Source organism: Dermacentor silvarum, chromosome 11 (genome assembly GCF_013339745.2).
Source record: "Dermacentor silvarum isolate Dsil-2018 chromosome 11, BIME_Dsil_1.4, whole genome shotgun sequence".
In the NCBI taxonomy this organism is placed as follows: Eukaryota; Metazoa; Arthropoda; class Arachnida; order Ixodida; family Ixodidae; genus Dermacentor; species Dermacentor silvarum.
Window position 1 is genome coordinate 117,865,370 of NC_051164.1, and position 25,410 is coordinate 117,890,779.

The window sequence follows — 25,410 nt, forward strand, 5'->3', positions numbered from 1 at the left end:
CATGCATGCAGACGCGCAGTCGGTCGCTGCTAACCCGTGCAATGGCTGCATGGAAGCTTCGTTCTTTTATGCTCCATTTGGTTATACAGCCAGCCCATTATAGGAACATATTTCACATAGTTTGCTCTCAGCGATTGCCTACCTTTCATGCAAGAAGCCGGTTCGGGGGACTCCATTGCAGCGACCGCGCGCAGTGGGTGTCACTCTACATGTTCGGTAAGGAGATAGTCCGTAAACCATTATGTGCTTTCTGTTTGCCCAGGATTATTATTTCGACAGTAAGAAGCTTGCCTCATTTCAAGTACTTGCAGAAATGTCCAGGAGAGCTCTCGCGTAGTGCTTTTATTGCGATAGCAATTATATGGACACTCAAAGCGGATTTCTGCCGTCGGTGTCGCCGTCGCCGTGAGGTTCCGTATGATGTCAAACGGCGATAAAATCGTCGCCACGCGCCGTATGCTCTATGTGCGAGTGAAAGCGCGTCAGGGACGTGCGCGTTGGCAGTTACGTGGCGCTCGCTCGCTATGCACGCCGTGATATTTCACGACTCGCACTCAAGATTGTGGTTTCAGCTTCACTGGCTGTTCGTTCGCACCACGTGCTCTTCTCCTCCACTTCGTCTCTCTCTCTTCCTCAAGCACTCCTTGGGGCGCCCGTTTGAGGGGAGCGTTCGCCATCTCTGCTGACTTCCGTACTCCTAGGCAGCAGCCGCACTGTAACCGGTATTTCATTTCCCGCAACTGCACTATAAGCGATACGTGTATACATGGAGAGCTACGGGAAAATTAACGGGAGTCTGAAAAGACCGCACTATATCCAGTCCTGCACTATAAGCGGTTACGTTATAAGTGGTCTATACTGTATATATAGATGCGACTCCTTTCGTCGCGCGAAAGGCCGTGGGGGGACAGGAGGGAGGGGAGGGGATGTTTAGCTGCGGCACCAAATGCGTACTTATATAAAAACGTTGCGAGGCGAGAAGGTGGTAAAGACTTCCGACGCTGCTCGACAAGTGTCCCATTCTGATTTCGTCGAAAACCTCCGAGCCACCCCCAGAGGCACCGGCAGCAGTCACTAACGCCGCGCCAGTTCGGAGCAAACGCAGGAAAAACGCCGGCGGCGTCAACAGTTCTGCACGTTGCTGGTGCTGCTGCATGTCCAACTTTATATAGCTGATAAAACTACTATCCTTACTCCGTATAGCTCTCTACTAATTTGCTATCGCAATTGATGCTTTGCCTTTCGGGTGAAACTGCAACATTTTTATTGAACGCCGACAGCCAAACCTATGAGGAGCATGCCGCGTTATCCCTCATACTATGCAAGCGAGGCGCTTTCAATAGAGGGTGACTTCGTAAGTTCTCGCCCCCAATATAGCTCCGTGTCACCACCGCAACGACACGAAAGCCCCGCCGTCTCCGCACCGAGCACATCGCTGCGAAGATAGGGCGGCAGAAGAAGAGCATCACTCCCGAAAAAGGGGAAGCGTTACGCGAATGCAGCCGCGCCGCTACTGGAGACCGAGTGAGATGACATCAGTCCGATCCCGAGTATCGCGCTAGCAATTCGCAGAATATCCGTAGTTACGAGCCCACTAAACTGAGCAAAAGCATTTGAGCATCCAGATACTTTAATGACTGAGTGTTCGTTATTCCTTGGGCTGTCGATGATTCCGGGGTGATCTTGCGCAAAACGTGGCCGAGTCTCGAAGCATAACCTCACAATAACTTGGCCGAACTGAGATAAAGCTAGGTGAGGTCGCCAGCTTTGCAGTTAGCCCAGTCTTCGCACCACTAGTGTGAAGCTGCCCCTACCCTAATCTTTTTATCTCTTTTTTCGTTTATTTAAAGAACGGATGGCGTGAGTGCATGTTCGGGGAAGGGGAAAAGGTGTCATCGGTGCTTTGAATGTGGAGTAAGTATGCTTAAACTGTCCAAACCTCTTCAGCTACCACTAAAATGTTCCTCGCTGTGGATTTCGAATATAAGGATTTCGAATATACAGGGTGTCCCAGCTATCACGCAGCACGATTTAAAAAAAGAGGAACGGCGTTATGCAAAGCAAACCTAGTGCGTATTGTTTCCAGTACAGTGGAGTAGCCGCCAGTAATTTTTTCCTTACTGAGATTTAATTAGGTAATTGTAATTAATTATGTAACTCAAGAAGTACTGTCCTAATTATCAAAGTGTCAATGAGAAGATTGTAGAGCAACATGAAAAACTCCCAATTCAACTTTCTGTTGCTCAATACCTGCTACATAAATGTGTTTTTCCCAAGTGTGAAAGAAGCCTGCGAATACACGCAGAATTGCCGTGCGACTGGCCACTCGAGGCATTTTACCACTGTACTGGAAACAATACGCACTAGGTTTGCTTCACGTAATGCCGTTCCTCTTTTTTTAAATCGGGCTGCGCGATAGCTGGGACACCCTGTATATAGCTTTGTTTATCTCCATTGGTTCAAATTTTGTGCAAGCTTCCTTTTATTATCTTCCGCAAAGATTTGCAAAATATCTGTTGCTTAGATTTTGCTAAGTAGGGTAGCACTGGTTTCTGTATAATTCAAGGAACGCAATAAGACCAACCTCATTGGTCTGCCTTACCTAGAACACAAGTTGTGACATTGAATTTTGAAACTCGAAAAGCTGTTTTTCTGGTTATGAACTTTGAATTTCGCAAATTTTGTTGCGACATGCGCAGCACAATTTCAAAAATCCCTGAGTGCACAGCTGCATTCATCTTCTTTGACAGTGCATGCGTTTATCATCTCTGACATGACAGAAACTGTGAGCTGACTGTTCTTTCTTGCAGCATCTATAAGAGCACGGAGCCTGTTCACAAGCTCACCGCAGTTGGTGCAGGGAAGACGCTGACGATCGAGAAGGAAAACCTGCCGGACACGGGTAAGGAAAGGGGCCGACAGTCACCGAGAGTGGAACATGTGGTAGCGAACAATATTTTTCTTGTACTTATGGAGCACCGTGGTAGGCCTCGTAGGTGTGCATTCATGATTCCCGATGCCGAGATCCCGAACTTAGAAGGTGGACGCAGAGTCCAGATTGTTTTCGGCTGCAACCTTCGCACTGCCTTACCTGCATGCACCTTCCGTTACACTCAGTGATAGGGGAAATACTCTTCATTTTTTAACAGTGAAGCTGTTCTAGCTAATCGTAAAAAGTGGCACCTGCTGTCGCAAAACCTCGCTGAGCTACGACGTCACTGCGTTGCCTCGCAACCACCTCGCGGAGCGGCATGTGCCTCGCCTCCTCTCCGTGCTGTACACATGTTGCCTTGACATGGGATGTTAAGGAGAGGGAAGGAGAGCATGCGCACGGCGCGCACACTGCTTGAGAGAGGGAAAGAGAAAATGAGAGCGAGATGGAGAGAGAAACAAATTGTAGCAGCACCAATGAGGCAACGCGCAGAGCTACTGCTGACGCCGCCCGCGTTGCCTAGCCGCGCATGCGCCGAAGCAGTGGTGATGACGTCACCTCGAGCTGCCTAGTAACCGCCGGCGCAGGTGCGTGCTTACTACGCCCGACACAGACACGGCTCCTGCCTTCCTGCCTGCGTTTGTGGCATGCCAGGAAAGCTGTCGCTCGTAGGCACCGACGCATCCAGCACTAGTCACGCGAAGGGAAGGTACCTCCGAAAATTATGGCTCGAGAATACCTTCAGTGCTCTCAGTCCTGCACCAAATGCGCCAGATTGCGCCATACGAGATTTCCTGTGCCATCCTGATAAAAATACACGATTTTGTGCCAAAGTGTGCCAAAATTAGCACCTGCGCATTACGTGTGTGGCCGCAGTGACCCGCAGACATGTGTAGCGTGCATGAATAAAGCGGCTTCATAAATCGAACGGTGACTGATAATTTGGGCTCGATGGGGACCGTCTAAAGGTACAAACAGTTGGAGGGGGAAATATCCAAATTCGCCAGAAAATAACAATTTATTCCACCAGTGGCTAAAAAAGACATTATTCTCGGTTGACCACTTTCGGGGATATGTTCACTTTCGCGGGATTTCGTGTCACTAGCGTAAGCATCGGCGTACTTGGTAGTGTGCCAGGAACGCTATCATCTGTTGACGTGTCCAGTGCTAGCCGCGCGAAATGTTGCGAAAGTGAAAGTATCCCGGAAAGGGATCGTCCAAAAATAAAGCCGAAGTTTGTCAACGCGGTCCTGCGCGTACGTACGCTTGCCTACGATCTGGTCAGTCCGTATCTCTACCATTGTTATGCTGTTGCCACAAAAAGACAAAATTACAAATAATGCACGCACCTAATCTTCAACCTTTGGCAACAGGACCGCGATTTTGTAGCGATGCCTTTTCCGCTGCCACTCCTTGCGATTCGTCAGTGGTATAAGAGCGGCGCTCCGCCTGCGTTATATGGTATCAGCCGGCAGAGATTAGTGGATGATAAGGGCGGCATATAGAATAGAGCGGAATGCATCGCTACCAAATCGCCACGCAGGAATCGACCACGCTATGAGAGCCGAATGACGGCGTTTTTTTTTTTTTTTTCTTTTTGAAACAGTCACTGTCCTTGTCAGCGGAGACATCGAGGTTGTAGTCGGCGCCGTTTAAACAACTTTAGTCACCACGACCGTGTCGCTAGTTAACACGTCAATGAATGCTGGACGTGTGGAGCAAACCCAAATGCACTCCCGAATGGATTGCCGGGGTGCATAATTCATTTTTCAGGGGAGCTGGGCCCTTGGACTGTGGCGCCACCGCACGGGAGAACGTGAACCACGGCGGTGCCTCGGATCTGTTTGTGCCTCGGTGGCCGCAGTGGCGGTCGTTGGGGTGTTGCGAAGCACAGCATAGCAACACCCCAAATAAAAAAAAATACTGCTCCAGTCGGAATAGCCGAAGGACAGGAAAAGGCAGACCACTATCACCTGCCAGACTTGTAGCCACAACTATGGCTGCTGTTAAGGGATCGATGCTATTCCTAAATAAACACATCACTGTTTTGATGATTCAAATATTATCTCACTATCAGAGTGGGAGCAGGCTACCCGACTGGAGCGATATTTTTTTATTTGGGGTGTTGCTACGCTGCGCTCCGCAACACCCCACAATTGGTGCTACTGCATGTCCAACTTTATATAGCTGATAAAATTACTATCCTTACTCCGTATAGCTCTCTACTAATTTGCTATCGCAATTGATGCTTTGCCTTTCGGGTGAAACTGCAACATTTTTATTGAACGCCGACAGCCAAACCTATGAGGAGCATGCCGCGTTATCCCTCATACTATGCAAGCGAGGCGCTTTCAATAGAGGGTGACTTCGTAAGTTCTCACTCACCCTACGCTGCGCTCCGCAACACCCCAACGACCGCCGCTTCGCGTCGGCGCCCGTCACCGGGGCACAAACAGATCTGAGACGCCGCCGTGGTTCATGTTCTCCCGTGCGGCGGCGCCACAGTCCGAGGGCCCAGCTGCCCTGGAAAATGAATTGCGCTGCCGGGGTTCGCTTGCCCGACAGTTTGGGCGCGGTCGGTGCTGGATTAACTAGGCTTCGCTAGTTTCGGTTTCCAGGAGGTGTCGGCAACATGGCCGATCACCATGCTGCGTCGATGCCAGCGACGTATCAACGCCAAAATATTGCTATTTCCGCTCAACTCGGCGATCAAATTAGCACGCAGTCGTATAGAATTGTATAGAATGGCGTACCTTAAGGTGTCCGAAATTTCGGTCGTACTTATACTTTATATTTATGGGCCAGTGATGGTGCCTCAAAGTAGTCCGAATAATCGAGCTTGTTTGAATTGCTGGTGTCGAAATAATCGGTCGACGCCAGTTTTCAATCGGCCAGTTTTGAAAGTACCTGGTGTCGTTTGAAGAAATGACTGAGTGTTACGAGGGGCTTATCAAGGCTGGCCTAGCTCAGAATAGCATTAATGACATTGTCTGGCCAGGTGTTCCTGACTGATGCTAGAGCCTTGCTGAAAACATAACAAAGTGTCAGTTGTCAATGAAAAAATCTTACAATGTGAAAGGCAACATCTGAGCACCTTCACTAAACTTGGAATAAACTAATTACAGCACACTGTGTGAACAGGTTTGTTGTCTTCATTTAAATTAAAGGGCTCCAAAGTGCTCCGAAATCTGTATCTGGATGCTCCAAACTGCTCCAAAATGAAGATTTCGCTGCTCCAGAAATTGCTACAAATCTCAGTTCGTCAGTGGGACCACTGTACTTTCCCTGCATGCGTAATTAAGTTAAACCAAGTTGAGACCTAGCAGTAGCAGCCAGTGAGACTTGAGAATTGACACTTTCGCTGTGCCTAAGCTTTGCACAACCGAGTGCAAACTGGCCCGCTTTTTATTATTGTTTTTATAATTTAACATTTACCCGACTTAATGAATGTCTTTCATGCGTTCCCGAAAGAATCCCTCCCCCCACTTTCACCACTGGTTGCTATACAGCGCTTACCTGCGCGCATCCCGAAGACCACGATGGCGTAATCGGTTGAACACCAGCCTTGGGATCTAAAGCATTCAAGTTTGTTCATTGTTGTTGTGCCTTTATTTATTACAGACAACACTTCGCGTTGGCATGGAAACACTCCAGTTTACTGGTAATCAGAGGTCCACTCACCCAATTTGCTTTGCTAACTGTAGTTCACGACATCTCCGCACGATGTCCGTGCTCATGCTGCTAAACGAGCTCAGCAGCGCGAGACTGGTCGTGTGCAGTGATTGCTGTGCATACGTTCTGGACAAAGCCTGAATGGCGTGAAACCTATAGCACACCTGAGGCGAAGCATGTACAGTAGTGTGGGACCCGTAAAACGAAAGGATGTAGCTAGCCCCACGAGGCAGCGTATCGTGTTGATGTCATCAAATGCACCACTTTAGTGCACAGCTGACTTCAGTGGACATATTCCCGAGCTGGAGGGGTGCCTGGATTCAAATTGAAAGCTTTTCGAGCAGCTTGTGGAGCAACTGCTACTAGAAATTCTGTTATAGTCCATGATTCGAGGGCCAGTCAACGTGGTGTGCTCGGGACAGTGCAACGCCTTATACTACGCACTGACTTCCGATGGCTTGACACCTGTCCTCCAACGAGTTGCAGTAGACGAAGAGGACAGGAATAGCATCGGGAGCGAGCACAATTGACTGTTACTATATTTTTCTCGAGCCCAGCACAGGTCTGACTTTCAACGCAGAGTGACTTACACTAGGTAACTGCTAGCCCGGTCATTTAAAAAATTAGGGGCAGCTTCAAACTAGTGGTGCAAAGACTGGGCAAACAGCGAAGCTGGCGACCCCACCTAGCTTTATCTCGATTCGGGCAAGTTTTGCGAGGTTATGCTTCGAGACTTGGCCACGTTTTGCGCAAGATCACCCCGGAATCATCGACAGCCCAAGGAGCAACGAACACTCGGTCATTAAAGTATTTGGACGCTCAAATGCTTTTGCTCGGTTTCACGGGCTTGTAACTCCGGATCCTTTGCGAATCGCTGACGTTTCGCCGCCGCTTCAGCGGCGCATTACTCGGAAAACTCCGCATGGTCCGGTGACGTCATGGCTCGGCAAAGCTAAAGCCCCAACTGGACGTACGTGTTGGAACGTGTCTGCATGTTCTGCACTGCGCCTAGGCACGTACGACAGTCAGGCGCGGAGGCTGCGTCGCATGTCGACACACTGTGGCGTGGACACCTTGCACTGCTAAGATTTTTACGTCCGCGCTGGAAGGTGCCACTCGCGTCACCCGCGCGACCATGGCAAACCAACACGACTTCCGAAACAACTCTTTTTGACTGTGCGGATAGCTATATTCTTGAAGAAAATTACGCAAACGCAGATAACGCCTCGATTTCTAGTAGTTTCTGCGCAACCGATGACTGCGAGCTGTCACAGTGTTGTGCAGTCGACACGAAACCCAGCCCCAGCAGTCGTTCAGACGCATTCGATTGGACCCCAGGAGCCCTGCCGCTGATTGATATTATCGCACCGATAACAAAGCTGAGGCGATTCGTGCGCTTCCACTTTCCCTAGTGTACTAACAAATCATAGTTAAAAGGTTTTGAGGCTCAAATGCAAACATTTCAGCATTCGCCAGGTACACACCGAGATCGTTCGCTTTCACCGAAGGTTAGGCCTACCGTACCTGCTGAGTCCGTCTACACTCTATCGGCCCGTCTGGACTCAGGAATCAACAAGCCTAACGAGGATAAATCACTCTGTATTTCAGCTTTCCCATCGGTGTTTTTAAACAGACCTTTCTTTCGTGTCTACAGTGTCAGCACAAGTGTTCGAGCGCCGATGTGGCATATGTATATATGTGATGTCATCGTAGACTGCCAGCCGTACTAACCGATGCTTCTCTGACTGAGAAAGTGACTACACAGACGTGTCAATTGAAACGCATTGTTGTGTTAAGAAAATGTTGCATTTCCCTTGCGCAATATACAAGAAATGGCTGTCAAAATCGGCAGTAACAGCCCATATAGCGTCCCGAGTTGGCGGTTCACTTAAGACTCTTTTCAAAGTTAAAATGCCCATCGCAAATGGAAATCAGTGTTGCGGCACTTCCAGGCGTACTATTAAATACGGACAACTTTTTCTTTCCGATAGAGGCGTAAGTTTTAGTTGCAGGGCAATAGCGCATCTACTATGTCTGTGCGAGATATGTCTGTGCAAGATAAGTTCGTGTGAAACTGAAACTGAATTTGCGTGTTGACATGGCGAATTATTCACGGCTTGCCGTGTACCGGGATGCCGTAGTGGCAAGGTACTTGGCATGGGATCTGTAGGGCAGATGTTCGAATCCTAGTTATGGTATGTTTTTTTTTTTTTTTGTTACTTTTCTTTCTCTCTTATTGCATTAAAAAGCTCTATGTTGCTTTCTGTATTTACAAAAATATATACAGTACCCAGGCTCTAGAGTTGCATTTCACACCATTACCCAGTGCTCAGTGCCTCCCAGTATGCTGCCCCCTAGGAGGATATTAAAAAAAAATTAGGCTGTGCCTGTCCAGCATCCCAGCATCCAGTGCGCGACACTGGGCCCATAGTCAGGCATGGCACGTGGACACTGGATACTGGGGTTTGCAATAGGGATGCTATGCCGATGCTTATTTTTTTTTTTTTGCAAACACCTGATGGATATGAAATACGCGCGCTTGCATAAGCCGACCTTGAACGTTCATGCGCATACGCAAATTTTTTCCTGCCTGCCGGTAGCCTCAGTCTCTGGGACTCAGCGTTTGAGTGAGGTAGTGCGCAGTGCTCTCGTCGGTTTTTTTATTGCAAGGAAAATGACGGAGCGACTGGAGCAGCGCTACTGCATCAAATTTTGCCAGAAACTGGGCGACAGCCAAGTGAAAAGCATTCGGAAGATTCAGACAGCTTTCGGTGACGATGCTATGAACAGCACACAGATTAAGGAGTGGTACAACCGGTTTAAAGACTGCCGCACATCGGTGGAGAGCGAGCCACGCTTCGGTCGGCCATCAACATGCCGAAATGACCAGGTCATTGCCGAAGTGAACGCTGTGGTGATGCGGGACCGTCGTGTGACTATCCAAGAAACTGCGGAAGAGGTGGGCATCAGCAATTTTTCTGCACATTCCATTATGACCGAAGATTTGGCCATGAAGAGAGTTGCGGCGAAATTCGTGCCGAAGCTGCTCACAGGTGGAGCAAAAGCAACTTCGTGTTGAAGTCTCACAGGACATGCTCGATTCCACAAACAGTGACCCCGACTTCATGAACACCGTAATCACTGGTGATGAGTCTTGGGTGTACTGGTACGACCTAGAAACCAAATCCCACTCATCACAGTGGAAGCATTCCACGTCACTAAAACCAAAGAAGGCCCGCCGAGTGCGCAGCAATGTCAAAGTGATGCTTTCTTTGACTCCCGCGGTGTGGTACACCATGAGTACGCACCTCAGGGTCAAACAATCGCCAAAGAGTACTACAGGGATGTCCTCGATCGCCTACGTGACGCTGTGCGGAGCAAGAGACTGACCGGAGCTGTGGTCAACAGGAAATTGGCGCATCCATCACGACAATGCTCCTGCACATTCCTCGCACTTGATTCAGACTTTTTTGGCGAAAAACCAGACTCCTGTAGTTCAACAGGCTCCTTACTCTCCTGATATGGCCCCCTGCGACTTCTGGCTGTTTCCCAAAATCAAGAGGCCATTGAAAGGAGCGCGATTTCAGACAAGAGAGGACATTATCATTGCAACGACAGCGGAGCTAAACTCCATTCCAAAAGAGGGCCTTCTGAGAATGCTTCCAACAATGGCAGCACCGCTGGGAGAAGTGTTTGGAGTCCCAAGGAGACTACTTTGAGGGTGATTAGGTTTCCAACGCTCCAGTTATGCCAGTTTTTTTTCTTCGGCCAAAGGTCGGATACTTTTCTAACATACCTTGTACACATATTAAGTCGCAGTTGAGCTGACTGAACCGCTAGGAGTCTTGCAATATCTTTTTAAAATATAAAAACAAATTTTAAGCTAAAATTTATTGTTTTATTGCCATCTTTAACACAGTGCTTAACGTGGCCGTTAAGTGAAGGCTAGGCTGCCTTGAACATGGTAACCTAGCAACACTGCATCACCTTGACACGCAGCAACTCTTGCACCGTTTGGGTGTGCACCCTCCTCCTCCGTCGGGCGTGACGCGACGTCAAGGGCGCACGGTGCCTGTGGACGCGTTCCAGCGTGTACGACTGGTTGGGGCTTGAAGCGAAGCAATGCGGCACGATGTTGTCATGGCTCGCGCAGCTGTGGCGAGGCTCGGTGCGGTCAGCGCAGCTGGGGCACTGTGTTGCTAGGTGACGCATGGCGACGTCATCGCCAGGTGGAGGTCTTGCGCCATACACTCTATGGACCATCCTCGAGCTTGTGGGGTCCACAAGCTTAAACACCTTCGCTAGTTCACAGGGGTATGTGCCATTGCACTTTGACCCTCTCTGCACTACTGCCAGGATTGGCCCACATTTTCTGTTCGCTCTGCACGGACTAACGGTCAGCTTAAACAGCTCCGCTGTTAAAATGGGCGGGAAGCCCAGTGAAGCCCAGTGAAGCCCGGGAAGCCCAGTGACACGGGAAGCTAGGACGTATGACGAATATGTCTCAGAGCTATGCCGCATTATGCAACAACATATGTTAAGAAGAAGTGTGCTAGTCTGGGCTGGTTGGTACATCATTAGGGCGGGAACAAACAGCGTACCCTTTGTTTCTCTGCATTGCTGCGAGGTTAACTACTTGTTAAAAAATCACATCTCACCCTACGGGCAACCATCGTGGGATGTGAAAGCATCACGGGGGGTGCGCATTGAGTTTCCATTTCGTTTCACTTGGCAACACAACCCAATGAAAGTTAGAGTGAGAGAAGTATTGAGAAGAGAGGAGACGTTTGGTACGAGTTTTCCTGCCGACGTTTACGTTCGGCTTCCCTGGCCCGAAGTTCGAGGTCCGCTTGCCGACACTGACGTTTACGTTCGGCTTCCCGAGCCTTCCCCTGCTCTGCGGCGGTGGCGCTGCCGCTGCAACTAGCGCCGACGTTGACGTTGTTCATGCGTTTCGCACATCGTTGCACAGAGAGAGAATGTCGGAAGCACAGCGAACGCGCGCTTCATACTGCGCTGCGACACTTGCGCCGCCTACCGGCGTACCCTTAGAGAGAGAGTGAGAGAGGGAGTTATATGCGATGATTTGCTGCGCCGCACCTGTGGCGGAGAGGGGGAGGAGGAGAGCGCACACCTACGTAGGAGAGGAGAATGAGGGAGAGTTGCGCATGCGCAGTATGGATGCGGACGCCGCAGAACGGACACTGCCCCGAGCATAAGATGCTCTCGAATCTAAAACGTGATAGCCTGCTACGACGACGCACGTGATGTGATGATTTTATTCCCTTCCCAGTACAGAAACCGTGTTTTTTCTGGCCTTCTGCGCTGAACCTGTGTATTGTGTATATGTTGCATTCCCTGCAATAAACCAGTGGTTATTAGATCAGCGCCTTGTCTGTCCTACTCACTTCGTCCCGTCCTAGCGCTGTTTGTTCCCATCCTAACATGTTAGCAAATGGTAATCAGCACGCCACGAAAGAAAGCATTGCTGGAACGAAGAAGTCACTAAGGCATGGCACGCGCGACTAGAAGCAAGCCGTACCCACCATCGAGCAGTTTATTTTATTAATACTGTCAACCCTCAATTGAGGATCATAACAGAGAGATGGACACAGTTGAGGGCGACAACACTTCGAAGCACTATCTCCAGTTAAAACATGAGATGTAGGCTCTAGTGCAGATGAAACTGGCCCACTCTTCTATGCTTCCCTTGCAAAGACTAAAACACAGACGGCAGAAATGCGGCCCAGAAATGCTGGGCATACGTTCAATCTTTGAACAAAAATGAGCAGCCTAACCCACTCATCAATGACAGCGTCACTGGCAGGCCTGCTTTCGACTTAATGTGGAACGGGCACCTGGAAACACTCTACAGGGCTACTTGGGTGTAGCATTGATACCCAACCTGGCGAGGAAAGGACTAAGCTGTGTTTTCCCGACGATGGGGACATTAACCCTTTAACTGGTAGCTCAAAAATATTGTTGACCTAACAGAAGCATATGCAAAAACTAGACAAATCCAAATATTAGTCTATGCCTTTCTATTTACCTTTATGTACTTGCTCAACAGTGGTATTCACTAAACTATTGAGCATGAGCAGCAGCAGATGTATTGGTCACAAAACCTGAAGGCTTCGTCATCTTCTTAGCACACGTGGGGGTCATATTCTCGCCTATGCAATTTTTTTTTTTCCTTTTTTTAAGCAAGCTTTTATTTCTTAACTCCATAAAGGTACATCTCAAGAACACACATTGACCTTGCCAAAGCAAGTGCCACAGACCAGTTTTGGACCTTACATTTGCTATTCACCACCTGGTCAACAATAATTTTGACCTACTGTATCTCGCTTAGTTTTTAGAGAAACCACTTAATATTTCAATTGGTATGTATTTGAGCAAAGTAAAGGAGAACTAAAGCAATAAAACCATTCGAGGTCAAGTGTTTCTTACCTTGCCAGTTAAAGGGTTAAGTAGGAGGAGGAAGAAACAACTTTATTTTGTTAATTTGGCTTAGTGAGGGGTGGCTACCAGGCGATGCTTACAGCCACCTCCTCGGCTCTTTTGATGGCCCGAAGTTGAACCTCCAGGCTCAGGTTCATGAGTATCGCTTCCCACGCTTCAGGTGAGGGAGCGGCCAGGAGATCTGGTGGGGGGGGGATCTTCCCTGTAGTCTCAGAGAATATTGCCGCGATGCTATCTGTGCCCAACCACGCTGACGACAAAGACGACGACCTCGAGCTTGCAAGCGAGGGGCTAGAGAAGAAGAAGTTTGAACTGAGCGCTTTGTTCTAATTGTCTCAATTAAATATCGCTCTTCGCTCTTGTCTCCAGTGACCCGTGACTCTGGTGGAGGTGCTGGGTATCGCATCCTCGCCTAATGATTGGGACGACTCCTGCGAGTAGACCTGCATCCAGCCCTTCAAGACATCATCCACGCGTCGAGACACCTGTGCACCGCGCAAGCCGCCGCCTACAAGGTCTGTGCCCGGAATTCGGTCTCTTGCAAGGAAGTTTGTCAGCGACCGCACCGACTCAGGAAATGGCGCTTGCAAGTACAACACAGGTGACTGTTCAGAACAATCTAGTCCCCAAAAGCTTCCGCGGTGACACGTATGAAGACGCTGAAGACTGGCTGGACCAGTACGAACGTGGCGTCCGGACCAGAAGCTTTCCAATGTGTACTTCGCTCTTGAAGGTAGTGCAAGGACGTGGTTTCAAAACCGCGAGGCACATTTGACAACGTTGGACGAATTTTGCCATCGGCTAATTGATACCTTCGGAAGCACTGATTGCTGAGATAATGCACAACGCCTTCTCGAGTTGCGCGTTCTGAAACCCAACGAAAGTGTCTCCATGTTTGCCGAGGACATGTCTCGTTTGTTTCGCCACGCGGATCCCAACATGCCTGATTCGAAGAAGCTGAGCCATCTCATGCGCGGTGTCAAAGAACAGCTATTCGCTGGTCTCGTACGAAACCCGCCTACAACAGTGGAAGAATTTATTAAGGAAGCCACAGCAATTGAGCGGGCGCTCCTGCAGCGTTGCCGGCAATACGAACGTCTAACGATGCACCAGCAGGAGCCGCAGTTCTGGCAGTGACCGACGAGACCTCGCTGCGTCAACTGATCAGAGACATTGTGCGCGAAGAGATTGCGAAGCAAACTGCGACACCGAAGGAGTTGCTGAAGTTGTCCGCCAAGAAATCCGGCAAGCATTTGCATCTCCTGAGCCACTCCCTGAACCGTGTCCCGAGCCGCGCTTCGAGTCGCGCTTCGAGTCACGCTTCGAGTCGCGCTTCGAGTCGCGCTTCGAGTCGCGCTTCGAGCCACACTACGAGCCACGCTACGAGCCACGTGCATACAGCTACGCAGACGCTGTCCGTCGCCCGCTTTCTACCGTGCCAGTACAGCAGTACCACCAGCGGCCACCTACTGCTGCCTGGATACAAGGAGAGCGTTTCAGGCGACCCCAGCTTCGCGGGACTGACGTATGGCGCACTGCTGATCGCCGACCATTGTGTTTTCACTGTTGCGAACCAGAGCACATTTATCGTTTTTGCCCTCATCGCCAGGGTGGCATCCAGGAAATGTCACCTGCTACTCCGCGACAGTTTCCAGAGAGAAATCCACGCTTCGACGACAGTATCACTCGGGAACAAGGCAGCTCAGCTAATCTCCGGTCGCGCTCGCCGTCTCCGTTACGCTATTCTTCGCCGGACCGTCGCAGTTTCGCTGACGTGGTAAGAGGCCGCTCTCCAAGCCCACGGCGGGGAAACTGAAATCAGCGACCTCCGGGGGGACGGTTGCAAGTCGTCGAACCACCGAAAATCCCCCATTATTACTGAGAAACGAGCAGAGCAACCCAGAGAAACGGAACACCGACGAATTTGTGAGTGCTGACCTACTCTTAACGATTGATGGACACGACGTGACAGCTTTAGTTGATACTGGCGCAGACTTTTCGATAATGAGTGAGCAGTTGGAAGACCAGCTTAAGAAAGTCAAAACGCAATGGACGGGCCCTCATATTCGAAATGCCGGGGGCCAGATAATGGCACCTACAGGAAAATGTACTTCACGACTCCAGATAGGAAATACAGCTTTTGTCGCCTCTTTTATGATTTTAAAAGAGTGCTGCAGATCACTCATCCTTGGAATGGACTTCTTGCGGGAGTACGGCACCGTGGTTAACATACGTGATGGCGAGATAACCTTATCGAATAGTATAGACACGAGCCACGACGACGAGCGCCAACGTACATCGTTACGTGTCGCCGACGACGACGTCTGCATACCACCACTATCATGTAGTCTTGTCTCCGTCAGTTGCGGAGAACAATTTAACAAGGACGGTGTAGCCGAACAATTAACTGCACTTCTGTTCCATCAAGGTGTTGCTATCGCTCGGTGTCACCTTTACTTGGGAGTGCGGAGAGTTGCGTGCATGCGCTACTCTCGATGGAAGAGAGACACGACTGGCGGCATGGCAAACGAGGATTTAATACGTACAGGAACGATGAACGCACGCGACACACAACACTAAAGCCGAAAGTCAAACCAAAGGCACGCGAAACTAGACATAACACAACGAAAAAGCGTACTTAATGGAAAATCCAAAACTAACTAAATACAATACTATTAACCAAGAACTATCTCATTTCTGGAGCCTAGCTCCGCCTTATGAGTCCCTAGGTCAGTCCTAGCATTCGCTCTTAAAAGTCTGACCACCCTGGCCCCGGCCTAACTGCGTCGATATCAAAACATGGGCACAGGCAGACTAGATAGTGCCTTTAGTCTTTTATTCCCTGGTGGCCTGCCGTTACGTTATCGTGCCCTAATTTCAGTACTTTATTCCTCAGTTCCTTCGGGACCATCAACTGTAATACTTCGCTACCTGAACTGAATATACATTTCCGGTACAATAAATACCTCCTCCTTTGTTGGTGGTGAGCTCGTCGGTGATGCGCTCGTCAGCGATGGCGCTCAGCGCTGCTTAGGCCCACCTGCCTAGGCCTAGCGTCGGGATGTGTCGCAACTTCTTCAGAAGTGCCGACGTGTCGTCCCGAGGAGAATCGAACGTGCCGGTCTGTCGCAGAAGGGGGATCCTCTCTGGGGTGCCTGGTCCTGCCGTGAGAAGCTGCAGCCCGTCCAGGAGCCTCGCCCGAACTTGCCGAGGTCGACGGCCACACCTTGGACGGCCAGCGTCGCGAACTCAACCAGACCCCCAAGTCTCCCGTCGCCAGAGCGGAGCTGGAGGTGCGACCTTCCTGACCCGGTGCCACGTTGAAACTCCACGGACAGCGCCGTTCATCCCTCGACTATGCCTCGGTTCGTGCGCCTCGCGCGCTCGGGCCGTTCCGAACGCCGGGCATCGCATGCTCCTCTTCTTTTTCGCGCCACAGGCGGCCTCTTACATGTGACATTCGGGGTATCGTCAGCCTAATCGGTGGTCGGAAAGAGGTACTACTGACAAATTTTACTAATGAACGCCGGCACATCAGTAAAGGCACCGCTGTGGCATATTTTGACGAAATTGACCACGTTCAATACTGCTTTGCTGTAAAAGAGGAATCAACCACCGATACGATGCCACATGCACCCGTCGTCGACGTTGACCCAGGTTTAGCGCCGCAACAGAAACAAAGTCTCAGGGAACTGCTTGACCATTTTAAGGACTGCTTCTCTACAACGTCCCGAGTGCGTCAAACACCACTGACGAAACACCGCATTATTACGGAGGAAACAGCAATACCCATCCGGCAGCATCCGTATCGCGTGGCTGAGAAAGAGCGTGAAGCAATACAGCAGCAAGTCAAGAAAATGCTAGAAGATGATGTCATCCAGCCGTCAAAAAGTCCTTGGGCGTCACCCGTGGTACTCGTTAAGAAGAAGGATGGTAGCCTGCGGTTTTGTATCGATTATCGCAAGCTCAATCGGATTACGAAAAAAGACGTGTATCCCTTACCACGCATCGACGATTCCCTCGACAGGCTACGGCATGCTCGGTACTTCTCGTCAATGGACTTAAAGAGTGGGTACTGGCAAATAGAGGTCGATGAACGGGATCGCGAAAAGACTGCTTTTGTGACGCCTGATGGGCTCTATGAATTCAAAGTTCTCCCTTTTGATTTGTGCTCCGCCCCAGCCACGTTTCAAAGGCTAATGGATACCGTTCTCTCAGACCTTAAGTGGAAGACTTGCTTAGTGTACCTAGACGATGTGATTGTTTATTCTGCCACATTTGATGAACATCTCAGACGGCTACGGTTAGTTCTTCAAGCCATACGGTCCGCTGGGCTTACTTTAAAACCTGAAAAGTGTCACTTTCGCTATGAAGAGCTGCAGTTTTTGGGCCACGTTGTAAGCCACACAGGTGTCAGACCTGATCCTGAGAAAATCGCAGCTGTCGCAAAGTTTTCAAGGCCTACGGACAAGAAGGCAGTCAGACGCTTCCTGGGCCTATGTGCATATTACCGGCGATTTATTGCAGGTTTTGCACGCATCGCCTCACCGCTCACCTGCCTAACCAGAGAAGATGTCGCGTTTGTGTGGGGCGAGGAGCAGGAGGTGGCATTTAACGAGTTGCAGCACCGTCTACAAACTCCACCTGTTCTTGCCCACTTTGACGTGGATGCGCCCACAATGATCTATACCGATGCCAGCAACGTGGGTCTAGGCTCCGTCCTTGTTCAGCAGCAAGACTGCGCTGAGCGAGTCATCGATTACGCGAGTAGAACGCTGTCACATGCCGAATCGAACTACTCCACCACAGAGAAGGAATGCTTGGCTGTAGTATGGGCAGTTACCAAGTTCCGCCCGTACATATACGGCCGCCCATTTCAAGTCATAAGTGACCACCATTCTCTCTGTTGGTTGACAAACATGAAAGATCCATCTGCACGCTGGGCCCTACGGCTTCAAGAGTACGACATGACAGTGGTCTATAAATCGGGAAGGCAGCACTTAGATGCTGACTGCCTTTCCAGATCGCCGATCGAGTCGTCAGGCGGAGATGATGACGAATCCACAGGCTTTTTAGGAGTTGTTGATGTGGCCACCATCTCTCAGCAACAACAAGAGGACCAGGAGCTCGCTTCTCTAATTGATTTCTTAGAAGGCCGCACCACAAACAAGCCTGGATTGTTCTCAAGGGACCTGTCATCATTCTGCATACGCAACAGTGTTCTTTTTAGAAAGAACTTCTGTTCAACAGGGAACAGATATCTACTAGTCGTCCCTAAATCTCTCCGCAATGAAATATTGCAGGCCTGTCACGATGAAGCTACCTCAGGCCACCTAGGGTACACAAGAACATTAGCGCAGATCAAAGAGAAGTACTACTAGCCACGGCTTGCAGCACAGGTGAAGCACTACGTTCGAACGTGCCTTGACTGCCAGCGACGAAAAGTACCACCTGCGAAACCTGCCGGACTATTACATCCTGTTCCAGTGCCGGAAACGCCATTTGCACAAATTGGAATGGACCTTTTGGGCCCATTCCCAATATCTGCCGCCGGAAATAAGTGGATCATAGTTGCGACAGACTACCTCACGCGATATGCAGAAACCAAGGCACTTCCGAGCAGCGCAGCAGCCGAGGCCGCACAGTTCTTCATTGAAAACGTCGTCCTGAGGCACGGTGCTCCAGCGGTCATCGTAACCAACAGGGGAACCACATTCACGGCTGAACTTTTGCGAACTGTACTAACGCTGAGTGGCACGGCACACAGAAGGACGACAGCCTATCACCCGCAAAGCAATGGACTTACTGAGCGCCTCAACAAGACTCTCGCAGACATGCTGTGCATGTATGTAGATGTGGACCACAAGAACTGGGACCATATTACCACGGCGCACCTCGTAAACTTCTCACCGATCGCGGGCAATACTTTCTTGCCAAAGTCATCGACGACTTACTTCGATCCTGTGCTACTAAACACAAGCTTACTACAGCCTACCATCCTCAAACTAACGGTCTTACTGAACGCCTGAACCGGACAATAACTGACATGCTCGCGATGTATGTTTCCTCCGATCATCGCGACTGGGACACTGCTTTACCATTTGTCACGTTTGCGTACAATTCCTCGCGCCACGACACAGCTGGTTATTCGGCCTTTTACCTTCTATATGGCCGTGAACCGACCTTGCCTTTCGAGACTCTTCTTTCGACCCCACTCGACTCGCCGACGGAGTACGCTCATGATGTCATAACCACAGCGACCCAGGCACGCCAGATTGCCCGTCTTCGTCTCTCTGCTTCCCAAACATGTCAGAAGTGCCGTTACGATCAGCGCCACCGCGATGTCGAATACGAACCAGGTGATCTTGTGCTAGTTTGGTCTCCATCTCGACGTGTCGGTCTTTCGGAGAAACTCCTTTCGCGATACCACGGCCCTTATCGCATCCTCCGCCAGGTGACGCCTGTCACATATGAAGTGTCTCCACTGGATGCTACCGTGCCTTCACCTCTATCTGACGTCGTCCACGTCAGCCGCCTCAAACCGTTCCTTTCTGGAACCAGTGAGTCGCACCAGTAAGGTGCTTCTTCTGACGGGGGTAATGTCACAGTGCGTAAGGTGGAAAGAAGAGGACATGGTTGGTTCCCTGGGAGACGACAAAGAAGATTCTGGGTTTTCGCTTCTCTGCGTAGCCATTAAAACCCGTCTGTAAAACCAGTACGTTTCTTCCTTCCCGTAACATTATATTACCCTACGTCACGTTTGCTTATAACACGGCTCGGCAAGAAACAACAAAAATGACACCATTCAGTCTCCTCCACGGTCGAGAAGTGACTACAATGCTGGATGCTATGCTGCCTCATGATTCCAGCGATTCCGAGACTGACGCCGCAGATTTTACAGCGCGCGCCGAAGAAGCAAGACAGCTCACGCGCGTTCGCATAACTGACCAGCAAGAGCGAGATGCCTGACGTTACAATCAACACCATCGATGCGTCGTCTACCATCCCGGCCAAAGAGTCTGGGTTTGGACTCCAGTACGCCGCCGGGGCCTCGCGGCAAAACTTCTACGCCGATACTTCGGACCATACAAGGTTCTACGACGCCTTAGCGACGTCAACTATGAAGTTGTTCCTGACAGCCCATCCTGCTCGAGGCGCCGTATGAACCTGCCTGAGACTGTGCACGTGGTGCGCATGAAACCTTATTTTTCTGAATGACATGGGTACTCTCTGATTTGCTGATTACCGGGTGCTACTCGCCGAGCATCGGGTCAATGCTCCTTCTGGAGGGGGCAAATGCCGCGACGCTATCTGTGCCCAACCACGCTGACGACGAAGACGACGACCTCGAGCTTGCAAGCGAGGGGCTAGAGAAGAAGTTTTAACTGAGCGCTTTGTTCTAATTGTCTCAATTAAATACCGCTCTTCGCTCTTGTCTCCAGTGAGCCGTGACAATATGATTTAAAGAGGCTATGGACCCACATAATGAGCAGTGTGGATCTGTCAAGTCAGAGTAAAAGTGTGTGTATATTTGTGGGTTGGGAAAGGAGTGCCCTTGGAATCGGTGCGAGGTGACTTCTTGTCCCTTGGTGAGCTTGGGATGAGGTCTGGGTTTTGTCCGTCTTGCGAGGCGATAGTTTTGTGTAGTATCGTGGTATGTGGTCAGTGGCTCGCTGACTGGGACCCACCGCTCGGCTGACGAATCCTTGAGCACATTGGTTGGCCGCCTCGTTCCCCGGGTTCCCTGTGTGAGTCGGTACCCATATCAATTCAATTGGGGTGGGTTCTTCACTATCTTGTTGTTTGGGGGAGTGTAGGGGGTGCAGTATTCGTAGCGTGGCTGGGGGCACGATGTCGCACGCAAAGTTGGATATGGTGTTCTTTGAGTCGCTGATTATTGTGGTAAATCTGGCCGCTGCAGCGAGGACAGTGGCTGCCTCCGCCGAGTTGAGGGCACGGACAAAACCGGCCGTCCTTATTGGCGTTGCTCAGGGCGCAGATTGGTTGTTCTTGTTGATCTTGGGAAGGGTAATTATGCTGATTGCGTACATGTTATTTGGCAAGGAATATTGAGCAGTGTCGACGTATGCTCCTTCGGAGTTGGACCCGTGGGTTTTGTGCAGGGCTTGAGCTCTTGCTTTTTGTCTGACGTCGTGATGACCTGCCAGCTTGTTCTTTGGCAGCAGCTTGATGATGAATCTCCGATTTCGGGAAAAATGGTGGCAGGATCGTTGTGCTTTGGGGATGCTCTGCCCGATGCGGTCCAGGATCCAACGGCCCGGCCCGTCTTGCTTCCCTGTAGTCGGTGAATGTGCACCGTGCGGTGTATGTCGAGAAGCTCTTCCACGGTATTGTGTAACCCCAGACTTGGGAGGTGCTCGGTAGGGGTGTAGGAGTGGTACGGATGAGCCCCAACGCCGCCTTGTACACCTTTCGAATGAGGCGGTCCAGTTAGTTGTGCTCTTTCGGTTTGGAGTAGATGTAGGTAGGGAAGGGCATGATGAGCCTTGAGATGACAAAGGCATGGATGATTTGGAGTAGCTCCTTCTCCTTCATACCTTGCTTGCGTGCCCTCACTCGGGGGATTAGATGGACCGTCTGATTCACCGCTATGGTGAGACGATCAATGGTGATGTTGTTGTGGTAATTCTTTTTTACAAAAAAGGCCCAGGACCCTCATGTGATCCACGTGGGGTATTACCATGTTGTTGACACATGTTAATGTTGGGTAGTGGGGTCTTTATTCTGCACTGGTCTGGGAGTCGGAGTATTAGCATCTCTGATTTGCTCTGCGAGCACTCTAAACCTGCATCAGTCACGTGCTGGATGACGGTGTTGGATCCCGTGGTCGTCCAGAACGTAATGTCGTCGGCATAGAGATTGTCTCGCAGACCGGGTATTGTGCCGAGTTTGGATGGTAGCGACTTCATTGCGAGGTTAAATAGGAAAGGTGATAAAACGGCTTCTTGAGGAGTGCTGCGATCTCCAAAATTGATTGGTTCGGAGAGTAGATTGCCCACCGAGAGTTAGACCGTACAGTTGGATAGAAAAGTACCTATGTATTGTATGTGCGTTCTCCCGGTTGCAACTCGGCCAAGCTGTTTACTATGGCAGTGTGTTTCATGTTATTAAAGGCTTTGTGAAAGTCTAGGCCGAGTAAGGCTTTGGTGCTTGTGCCACTCTCTGGTCTTAGGAGATCATGGTGCAGTTGGATGAGGGCATCCTGGGTGAATATATGAGCTCGGAAGCCTAGCATAGTGGGGGGAAGTAGGTTGTGCTCTTCCGTGTAGCTTTGTATACGGCAGAGCACGGCGTGTTCCATTAGCTTGCCCAAGCAAGAGGTCAGGCATATGGGTCGAAGATTTTCGAGGTCAAGTTTCTTGCCTAGTTTCTGTATAAAGTTGACTCTGGCGTGTTTCCATTCTGGGGGTAATTGTCCGGATTTCCAGAATTCGTTCACGTACTTGGTGATGGCCCCTACGTACTTTAGATCGAGGTTGCGCAGTGTCTTGTTAGTCACACCGTTGGGGCCTGGCGCCGATGTTGTATGCAGCTTGTGGAGCACGGCGCAGACCTCTGCCTCCGAGATGTCGGCGTCCAGTTATTGGATGGGGTTTCCAGTGTATTGTTGCAGTTGTGCTGTTGTTGTTGCATTAGTACTGCTGATCTTCTGATTCTGGTGGGAGGTATTGATGTACCGGTTTACCAAGCTCCTCCAGCAGCTCTTCGTCGGTACCCGGATATTGGTGGATTATATGCTCGAATTGCTTGCATACTGACAACTTGGAGCTACCGGCGTTAATGAGGTGTCGCAGCAGATGCCACGTTTTCGTACAGCCCATCTGGCCATTGAGGCTGTTGCAAATTTGGCCCCATTGCTGGTGTTCGAGTGTGGCACTGTGGGCTTCAATTTCACGTTCGAGTTTCGCGATGTGACGGTAAAGCTTCTTGTTGCGCCATTGACTGCTGCCACCTCTTCATGAGGCCGTCGTGCGCTTCCCACATGTGGAGGAGGCGAGAATCGGCAATCTTGAGTGACCTCCATTTCGCGCGTCGCGGTGGTCACGCCCTGCTTCAGCGACTCAAAACCCATTTGTCTATGTGCGAGATGGTGTCGGGTGCTGCTTCTTCACGCATTAGTTAAAAATTGTTCCACTCCGTGATTCGCACAGTGGTCTTGGTTCTTTTGTTGGTGGATGTTTCAATGGTAGTGGAGAGAATGCAGTGATCACTGCCTGCCGAGAGGCTTGTTTTTCCATCGAGCGCACGGTATATTTTTGCACAGCGTCAGGTCTGGCGAGGTATCTTTGCATACACTGTTTCCCACCCGCGTTGGCTGTTGTTGCGCGTCCTTGAGAATGGTTAGCTTTAAGCTAACTATTCTCAACGCTCATTAAAGGGACTGACAACCGATATTTATGGACCCAGTTTTTTATGGCGTTACGAAAAGCTCACCCTCGATAGTGTTTACATATGCTGCGGTTACTTCCAAAAGTGCGTGGATATTTTGTAAGCAGAATTTTTCGATCTGAGCAACGCTGAGAAGTGATAGTGATGCCGATAGCCCGCCTCGCAAATTGTGAAAGCCGCCCATCGTCCTGCTTTCACTGGAGGAAGTGCAACTGTGGTTAACCACCTATATTGTCAATTTCGAGCCACTTTTAAAGATAAATAGACTGGTACAATAAGTTTGCGTTGCTGTGCAGACCTTTCTTATAGCTGCACTGCGTTTTTTTCCGAAGTACACGCCTACGTCATGGCTGCATGGCTGGCCCCCGTCGTCGTTATTCAGTCGATAGACGAGCCAAGCCAATCATCGAAGACAAAGGCGAAGCCAGCGCCACTTTTCTACTCACTACAAACGAAGGCTTATCTGCACATTGTAAGTTTAGAAAGAATGATACTGCATTTCAATATTAATAAAAAGACCAGGAACAGCATACACTGGTAGAAAGTCACGTGGTAGACCTCTTAAATAGGTTCATGTTTTTGCCGCATGGGGTGCCAAAGGTCATTTTTCACGACTTTTAGTGAAGATTAAAAAATATAAATCCACGTTTAATGAGAAAAACAGGGCCCGTTCTACCCAAACGATCTTTCCAACCGTGGGGTTATCTCAATTCATGTTCTGAGCGGTTGTCTGTCCCTTTAAGCTAGGGAGGTGCCACTACTGCCCAGGCAGACTGGGCTTCCTCGAGTCATGGTGTTTTTGGAGGCCCAGGCAGTAGATCCCTGAGCTTGCTTTGTGGTGTTGGTAGAAGTTATCTTCTTCTTTATAAATCAGTGTTTACAGTTTGAGCTGCTGGTGGTATGCGGTCCGTTGCACAAGATGCAACATGCTTGGCATTTGGGTTCGGTGTCCGGCATAGGGGGAGGGTGGTTGTCGCCACAGCGGGTGCAGCGGTCTTGCTTGGGCAGGGGGCATACATCGGGGCGATGCCCCACTTTTCAGCAGGTGTAACATGCCTCCACTCAACAGTAGAAAGGGTAGAGGCATATGTCCACTCCGTGGTAGAAAATCCAGCAAGGCAGGAAGTCTCCGGTGAGCGCGATGAGAATGTGTCTCGTCTTGCCCATTCTTCTTCCCCCGACGATGGGCAAGTCGGGATTGTTTGCTTTAAGGTCCTGCAGGATCTCTACATCGGTCAAGTTATGGAATGCGTTGAACATAATGGCCCCGTAGTGCATCGTCGGGTGGTAGTGCGTAGACGTGAAACTCGATATTGTGACCGTTGTGTTGGATCGAGGTGATTCTGAGGTAGGTCTTCACACGTTTGGAATCCGCGACGCTTAGCGTAAAAGTATTGTTCGTGGGATGAACTCTAACTTAGTCTGTGGAGGCGGGTGGCTGGTCCGGTAGCGAAGCTGCCTTAAGTAGGGAGCCATATAGTTGCCATGGTGGCACCTTAGTTATGTCAATTGGTGTTTTTGGCAGTCCTACAATGTGGATGGCGTCTGCCGGCATCCTTGGTAGCGGGGCGCGTCTTCATAGCAGGGGCGGACGCGGTTTCACTTGATGTTGTTGGTGTTTCGGCGCAGCACCATCATTAGCACTGCCGTCCCGCGGGTTAAACTAGCTCGGCGTTCCCTCCAGCGCTTCTCGTAGGCTCGGTACCCGGGCGACTGCCAGGAATCGTCGGTCCACACCTCTTCCGAGATGTTGGTACCTTCCACCAAGCACTCCATGTCGGTGGGTGACCGGGCGCGGCAGCGGGGAGAAGTTTTCGGCAACTGCGACGCGAAGCCTATGGATGCAGCTGCGGCGCAAGGCCTAGGCGTAGCACCGTACTCGAGCTAGGCCTGGTAGGCTTAGCCGTGGTTGGCGTTCAGCAAAACAAAAACTC

The 25,410-nt window shown here is 50.3% G+C and overlaps 1 protein-coding gene across 4 annotated transcripts in view; it reads left to right on the forward strand.

Annotated features, from left to right (window-relative positions):
- The window catches only part of LOC119433928 (suppressor of tumorigenicity 14 protein homolog), a 261,357-nt gene that overhangs the window by 94,649 nt on the left and 141,298 nt on the right, over positions 1 to 25,410 (forward strand). For all 4 annotated transcript variants that reach the window (XM_049659322.1, XM_049659321.1, XM_049659323.1 and 1 more), the window contains one exon: positions 2,811 to 2,902. In XM_049659322.1, the coding sequence (XP_049515279.1) occupies positions 2,811 to 2,902 (92 nt within the window). The remainder of the gene's footprint in view (positions 1 to 2,810; positions 2,903 to 25,410) is intronic.